General features: G+C 35.0%; 1 protein-coding gene across 9 annotated transcripts in view; it reads right to left on the bottom strand.

Moving 5' to 3' along the window:
* Positions 1-2,513: 2,513 nt before the first annotated feature.
* The window catches only part of OCIAD1 (OCIA domain containing 1), a 29,944-nt gene continuing 24,396 nt past the window's right edge, over positions 2,514-8,061 (bottom strand). For 6 of the 9 annotated variants that reach the window (XM_032274144.1, XM_032274138.1, XM_032274139.1 and 3 more), the window contains exons 8-9: positions 6,531-6,683; positions 2,514-3,050 (exon numbers count right to left, since the gene is read on the bottom strand). In XM_032274144.1, coding sequence (XP_032130035.1) covers positions 3,013-3,050; positions 6,531-6,683 — 191 coding nt within the window. In that variant the 3' untranslated portion in view covers positions 2,514-3,012. The remainder of the gene's footprint in view (positions 3,051-6,530; positions 6,684-8,061) is intronic. The other 3 variants (XM_032274147.1, XM_032274145.1, XM_032274146.1) reach the window with 1 other exon arrangement.

Genomic DNA, 8,061 nt, shown 5'->3' with positions numbered 1-8,061 from the left:
AAACAATACTGGAGGAATCACATTGCCTGACTTCAAGTTATACTACAGAGCTATAGTAACCAAAACAGCACAGTGCTGGCATAAAAACAGACACATACACCAGTAGAACATAACAGATAACCCCAAAACAAATGCATACATCTACAGTCCACTCAATTTTCAGCAAAGGTGCCAAGAACATATAATGTGGAAAGGACAGTCTCTTCAACAAATGGTGCTGGGAAAACTGGATATCCATATGCAGAAGAATGACACTAGACCCGTGTCTCACATACACAGAAGTCAGATCAATAGGAATCAAAGAGTTAAATCTAAGGCCTCAGCCTATGAAACTATTAAAACATTGAAGAAACACTCTAGGACATTGGACTAAGTAAAGATTTCTTCAGTAATATCCCACAGGTACAGGCAACCAACGTGAAATGGACAAACGGTATCACATTAAGTTAAAAAGCTTCTCCATAGCAAGGAAATAATCAACAAAGTGAAAAGACAACCCATAGAATGGGAGAAAATATTTGCAAACTATCCATCTGACAAAGGATTAATAACCAGAACATAAAAGGAACACGAACAATAGGAAAAAATCTAATAATCCCATTAAAAAATGGGCATCCTCTCGTGGATGCTGAGGTTTGAAATAATAGGCCAGGTGCAGTGACTCACATCTGTAACCCCAGAACTTTAGGAGGCCGAGGTGGGCAGATCACTTGAGCTCAAGAGTTTGAGACCAGCCTGGGCAACATAGTGAGACCCTGTTTCAATAAAAAGAAGGAAAAAAAAAAAAGTGATAATATTAGAATGGGCAAAAGCTCGGAAGAGACATTTCTCAAAAGAAGACATACAAATGGCAAATAGGTATATGAAAAAGTGCTCAACATTATTATTAGTGAAATGCAAATCAGAACTATAATGACATATCCTCTCCTGTCAGTTAAAATGGCTTTTATCCAAAAGACAGGCAATAACAAATGCTGGCAAGGATGTGGAGAAAAGGGAACCTTCATATACTGTTGGTGGGAATGCAAATTATTACAACTATGATGGAGAACAGTTTGGAGGTCCTTGAAAAACTAAAAAAAAAAAAAAAAAGAGAGCACTATCATATAATCCAGCAATCCTAATGCTAGGTATACACCCAAAAGAAAGGAAATCAGTATGTCAGAGATATCTGCACTCCCATGTTTACTGCAACACTATTCACAATAGCCAAGATTTGGAAACAACCTAAGTATCTAACAACAGATGAATGGATAAAGAAAATGTGGTACATGTACTCAATGGAGTACTATTCAGCCAGAAAAAAGGATAAGATCTTGTCACTTGCAACAACATGGTGACACTCGAGGTCATTATGTTAAATGAAATAAGCCAGGCACAGAAAGACAAACTTTACATGTTCTCACTTATTTGTGGGGGCTAAAAATTAAAATAATTGAAGTCATGGTAACATAGGATGGTTACCAGAGTCTGGGAAGGGTAGTGGGGTAGGGAGTGAGACAGATGGGTGCAGTGGGTATGGTTAATTGGTACAAAAAAATAGAGTAAGATCTAGTATTTGCTAGCACAACAGGGTGACTATAGTGAAAAAATATCTACATACATTTTAAAGCAACTAAGAGTATAATTGGATTGTTTGTAACACATGGATATCCCATTTATCCTGATGTGATTACGCATTGCATGCCTATATCAAAAATTTCGTGTAACCCATATATATTCCTGTGTACCCCGCAAACTAAATTTTTAGAAAGAAATTTCATAGCTGAAAGTGAGGTCCTGCCATAGCAAGAACCTAAAACATATGGCATTAACTTTGGGATTGAGTAGCAGATCAAGTTGCCAGGATTTTGAGATTGCTAGTAAAATCATAAAGGGCCTTGAGGGCAACGGTAGCAGAAGCCCAAAGGGCTTCCAAGTAAGATGTCAGAAGGAGGAAAATGTTATTGGAAGCTGGAAGAGACCCTTTATAAGCAGTAAAGTTTAGCAATACTGTTACCTGTAGTGACCAAAAATAGAAAATGTGTCTAGTGATCCAGCTAAGATTTCCCAGCAATGTTGAGTCTGGTGCCATTTGGCAAGTAAATAGGTGTATTTACTATGTATCAATTTATCTACATAAATCACATTCATTATATTTTTTTAGACACAGGGTCTCACTCTGTCGCATAGGCTGGAGTACAGTTGTGTGATCATAGCTCACTGAAACCTAGAACCGATGGGCTCAAGTGACCCTCCCAACTCAGCCTCCTAAGTAACTAGGACTACAGGCACGCGACACCATCACCAGCTAATTTTTATTTTTTGTAAACACAGGGTCTCACTCTGTTGCTCAGGCTGGTCTCGAACTCTTGGACTCAAGCAATTCTCCCACTTCAGCCTCCCAAAGTGCTGGGATTACAGGCATATATTGTTAAATATTATAGATGACTTTTATTTCCTATAACTAATTTTAACTAACTTAAAAACTACATCAATAATTGCAAACAATAAAACCATAAAATCAAAGAAGATGAGGGCTGTTGCATGTTCCTTTACATTTTATTTGTCATAAACATTAAGATAATACAGCAAATACTGGAGAAATAAAGCTTTTTAATAATTTCTTGATGTAAAGCTTCAGACTTAAAAATTATGCTTGCTTCCCCCCCCACCCCAACTCAACATGCAGCTATCATTTATATTCATATATGCTGATTCTAGAGCATTATAATCTCTTGATGGTTTTATAAGAGTATCTTTGCCCTTGCAACAATTTCACAAACTATATACAATCATGGTGTAATACCATCATTCAAATGAATCCCCAAGGTGAGTACATTTACACAACATTAACACTAAAAATCTGTGTTTTTTAAAAACACCACAGAAGTCAAACCACAAAAAACCCAGGATTTTGTTTTAAATGTGTTTATGAAGACTGCTGCTGAGCTCAAAGCATGCAGGCATTCATGACCACCTAGACGAAGCTGGATATTGAAACTTCTTCAGTGGGTCCAATGATGTAATTTTTCACTCATCCCAAGTATCTCCATATTTGTTTACTTTGACTAGGAAAAAGCACAAATAATTGATGATTCCCAACAATAATAAGTGAAAAACATTAAGTTTGTTGCTATGATGAAAAGTTATGTTTCTCTCTCATCTGAATAAAAGCAGATGAGAGTCAAATTATAATTACAAAAAGGGGATGGCCAGACTTTTGTGAACTTGGGGATGGACAAATGCATTGTAACTAGAATTTTACATAAATAGTTGATCCTCATAACAAACTTCTAAACACAATCCTCATTTTAATGGTGGGAAAACAGATTAGTAACTTGCCCAAGGTACAAGCCCTAATGAGAAGAACTGAAGTTTGAGTACAGGTCTGTTTAGATCCAAAGCCTGGGTACCTTTACATCTTCACCATACTACCTAAGTAAGTGTGGCACATATTAAGCTATATGCAAAAAAAAAAAAAAAAAAAAGGTGGGAAATAATAAAACAAACATTTAAATTTTTGTTTTTCACAAAAAATACAGCAGTAGAAATGGTCAAGTCTTCAAGTTGTGATTAATTCAATCTTCTCTCTCAGAGCTGTTCACACTACTATGAGAAGAAAATACTACTACATTTCACTAGTACTCTACATTTTACATTTTGAAACATGCTCCACTGTCTTTTCTACTCCTTTGCCTTTTGGCTCTTCTTCTACATAGCCTGTCTGTGAGTAATCATAACCATATAAAGCAGCAGTTATCACAGTGTGGACCCTTTTCAGGGAATACATGAAGTGAAAATTATTTCATTATTCTACTAAGACATTACATATCCTTATCCTTCACATTTTGCCTTTTCCCCTTGCTCCTCATTCCCTCCTAAGTATATGGTATGTGGTTTTCTAGAAGGTAAAGGATGTGTGGTGACACTGCTCTGGCAGCTAATGGAATATGTGCTTGAATTTTTTTAATTTCTGAATCTTAATTTCTAATTAGATGTGCTTGAATTTGTAAATTTCTGAATCTTAATTTCTAATTAGATAAATATCAACCACAAAAGCTAAAGGTGAAACTTTAAGTAACAATTTCTGACCCTGTGAATCTACCCTGTACTAATTTCAATTATATTTTAGAAAATCACTGAAACTATTTCAAAATAAGTCTTTAAATTATATAAAGCACAATTACTTATTATATAAAGCACACTATATAAAACCAGCTTTTACCAAAAAAGTATCATTTCACATTATTTTTGTCATGTAATACAACTTAAAGACTTCACAGTCAAAATTCACAAACGTCAAAATCCAGCAAATGCTAAAGGTCTACCAAATTTCCCTTTCTTAACCTCTATTACTACAGAAGCCTAAACCAAAATACTCAATTTCTGATACAGTGCAGGTACTATGCTATTCGGACAATAACAGAAAAAATTACAAAAATGAGAAAAATATAACTCTCTGTCTTCACAGAGCTTACAATCTAAATCCTCAAATTAATAAGTAGAACAAAGTACCAAAGTCTTTACGTATTATAGAGCAACGGCCACTAGATGCATAGTTTACACTAAACATCGTTTGATGACAAACATTCAAAAGTATCGCAGACTACTAATTTATTTCAAAGCTAGATTTTTTTTACATCAGTAATATGACACAGATATTATCTATCATTGTTATAAAAACAGAACTCCAAATGAAGCAACCGCGAATAATTAAAAATAAAATTAGCTCTAAAAATTGACCAAAACAACAAATACTAAGGACTTTTTTTTTTTTTTTTTTTTTTGGAGACAAAGTCTCACTCTGTCGCACAGGCTGTAGTAAAGTGACTTGATCTTGGCTCACTGCAATCTCCACCTCCTGGGTTCAAGCAATTCCCTGCCTCAGCCTCCTGAGTAGCTGGGATTACATGCACCTACCACCACGCTCAGCTAATTTTTGTATTTTCAGTAGAGATGGGGTTTCCCCATCTTGGCCAGGCTGGTTCTGAACTCCTGACCTCATGATCCATTCACCTCGGCCTCCCAAAGTGCTGGGATTACACGAGTGAGCCATTGCACCTGGCCATACTAAGGACTTTTATGTATTTTTGCATTCTTTGTGGCATATGACCTTCTAGATGGCACCAAAGACCTATTCTTTCCTTCTATTTTTAAAGTAAATAGAAAACCTTTGAAACAATGACACATACTCTGAAATTCCTTAAGAGAAAATCATAAAATCTTATACTGAAATAGCTATAAAACCCTATTCAAATACCCTCTTCCTTTAGAGGTAAACATGTATCAAAAAATTTACTTTGGCTAATGTACAGCTATTCCAAAAAGACTTAAAAGAAATCAGGATTTAAAAATTCACGTTTTAAAGTACAGTTTTTGTTTGTTTTTTAAAAAGATTAAATTCCCCTTTTGGAAATGCCTTAGAAGCTGCTTTTTCAATTTCACAAATGTACAAGAAAGGTCAGGCACAGTGGCTCCCACCTATAATTCCAGTGGCTAAAGTGAAAGAATTGCTTGAGCCAAGGAATTTGAGACTAGCCTGGGCAACATAGGGAGATACCCACTGTACCAAAACATTTTTTTACGTTAGCCAGGCATGGTAGCATACACCTGTGATCCCAGCTACTCGGGGGGCTGAGGTAGGATTGCTTGAACCCAGGAGGTCAAGCTTGTAGTAAGCCATGATTACATCACTACATTCCAGCCTGGGTGACAGAGTGAAACCATCTCAAAAAATTAAAAAAAATTAAAAAACAGAAAAATAAAACAAAAAGCCAGAATGAAAAAACCCAAATGTACAAGAAAATCAATCTCATTACTCAATCATTCTGTGCTTAGGCCACAAATGGTACATTACAGAGCAATGCCAACCTCAGTTCACCACAGTGATTTGTGTAATAGAGATATCATTAGGAAAATAAGAATATCAGATCTCCAAGGAGACTTGTTACAAGGGGAAAACAGTCAAATGAGTATATAATCTCTACCCTGTGTTACAAAGTTAATCTTGCTGCCTTAAGTCTTACTATTTGGACTTCATTATTTTCTTTATTCTTTTGAGATAGAGTCTCGTTTTGTCACCCAGGCATGATGTCGGTTCACTGCAACTTCCGCCTCCTGGGTTCAAGCAATTCTCCTGTCTCAGCCTCCTGAGTAGCTAGGATTATAGGCGGGTACCACCATGCCCAGCTAATTTTTGTATTTTCAGTAGAGACGGGGTTTCACCATGTTGGCCAGGATGGTTTCCAATTCCTGGCCTCAAGTGATCCAACCGTCTCGGCCTCCCAAAGTGCTGGGATTTCAGGCATGAGACACCATCCCTGGCCTGGACTTTATTTTCTAACATAAAATAGCCTTTGGAATACCTTAAAAATGGAAGAATAGATAATCGTAAAGTAACTACTCTTTAAAAAAATATTTTACTTTCGTTAATTGCTTAAAGAGTTAAATCACATATTAATATAATTAATTTTTTATAGTACTGTTTTAAAGTAATGCTTTAGTTTCCAATCCTAAACAGTAAAGTGATTCAGACTAAACTATCATACCTTCTTTTTTTGGTACTCTTTCATGCATAGGCCTGACTGAGGGGTCAGTCTTTTGTGTTAAAGATACTTCATATGACTCTCTGTTCTTATTCCTTAATTCCTCATATGTAAATTTTTTTCTTTTAGGACTTTCTTCAAGGTTGGGATCAGGTCCTAAAACAACAAACAGTTAATAAATGGTAATAAAAGGATTTGTATAAATCTAAGCAACTAAATTTTATTAATGCTCCTTACCTACAACCGAAATAAAGTAAAAGAATCAGATTATTACCACCGTTTCACAGGTACTATAATTTCACCAAGATAATTATCAAACTAAAATTTATTTCCTCTTTTGCTTTTAAGCTTTTATTACTAAAATTAAAATGGACATCAAAAAATTTAAAAACTAAACCACAGCCAGAGGAAAAATAGATATCATAATATAGAACAGTACAAATTAAACTCATTAAAATACCAGTGTTTTAAACTGAAGTTATTCATACTGTATATAGAATTAAAAGAGAAATATATTCTACCAGTAACAACTGAATAAAACTTGACAGAGTCTAGATTTTACTTAACATAATTTTATAGTTAAATATTCCTATAACCAAAGACTCTATGAAAACAAATTCAGCTATGTCAAAAATCGTTTATTTTACCATTATGAAATTTAAACAAAAATACCTGAAAATAGGCCAGGGGCGGTGGCTCACACCTGTAATCCCAGCCTGGTCACCATGAAACCCCATCTCTACTAAAAACACAGATTTAGCTGGGCATGGTGGCACACGCCTGTAATCCTAGCTACTCAGTAGGCTGAGGCAGGAGAATTGCTAGAACCCAGGAGGCAGAAGTTGCAGTGAGCCGAGATCGCGCCATTGCATTCCAGCCTGGGCAATAAAAGCAAAACTCTGTCTCAAAAAAAAAAACCAAAAACAAAACAAAATTTTAAAAAGTGAAAATAATACTGAAAAGTATAAAACATATCCTTTAATCAGAATATGTATTGTTTTCACTCTGGTCGAACAGATGCAATGATGATGCAGAAGAAAGTATCAACTATTATTTTGGTCTAGGAACTAACATTTATTCTTTATTTCTCCAAAAGAGAGTCAAAGTGTGAATATCACATATTATCATAGAGTCAAATGTAAATATAATGTAGCGGTTACTTCTAACATTGGTTGACAGGATCAAATAGTGAACACAATTTATAAAATTTATAACAGCAAAAACGGCCATATGAACATCCAAAAAAAAAAGATGCTTATAGTCTTACATACCACACCAAAAGTACTATTTTTCAAAGATGTTTTCAATGCGATATACAAATTGGGCATATAATTTTAATATAATGTTAGTTAATATAATTTTCTAAAACATAATTGTGATACTTATTTAGAACTCAAAGGTAAGATGTCAGTGAATAATTAGAATTTTCTAAGCAATACAACTATACAATCATAATTTTTTCTTTTTTTTTTTTTTGAGACGGTCTCGTTCTGTTACCTAGGCTGGAGTGTAGCGGAACGATCTTAGCTCACTA

Source organism: Sapajus apella, unplaced genomic scaffold (genome assembly GCF_009761245.1).
Source record: "Sapajus apella isolate SASKATOON/1434 unplaced genomic scaffold, GSC_monkey_1.0 scaffold5, whole genome shotgun sequence".
NCBI classification, from domain to species: domain Eukaryota; kingdom Metazoa; phylum Chordata; class Mammalia; order Primates; family Cebidae; genus Sapajus; species Sapajus apella.
The sequence above is the reverse complement of the archived record's forward strand: the minus strand, read 5'-3'. Positions and strand labels throughout refer to the sequence as shown.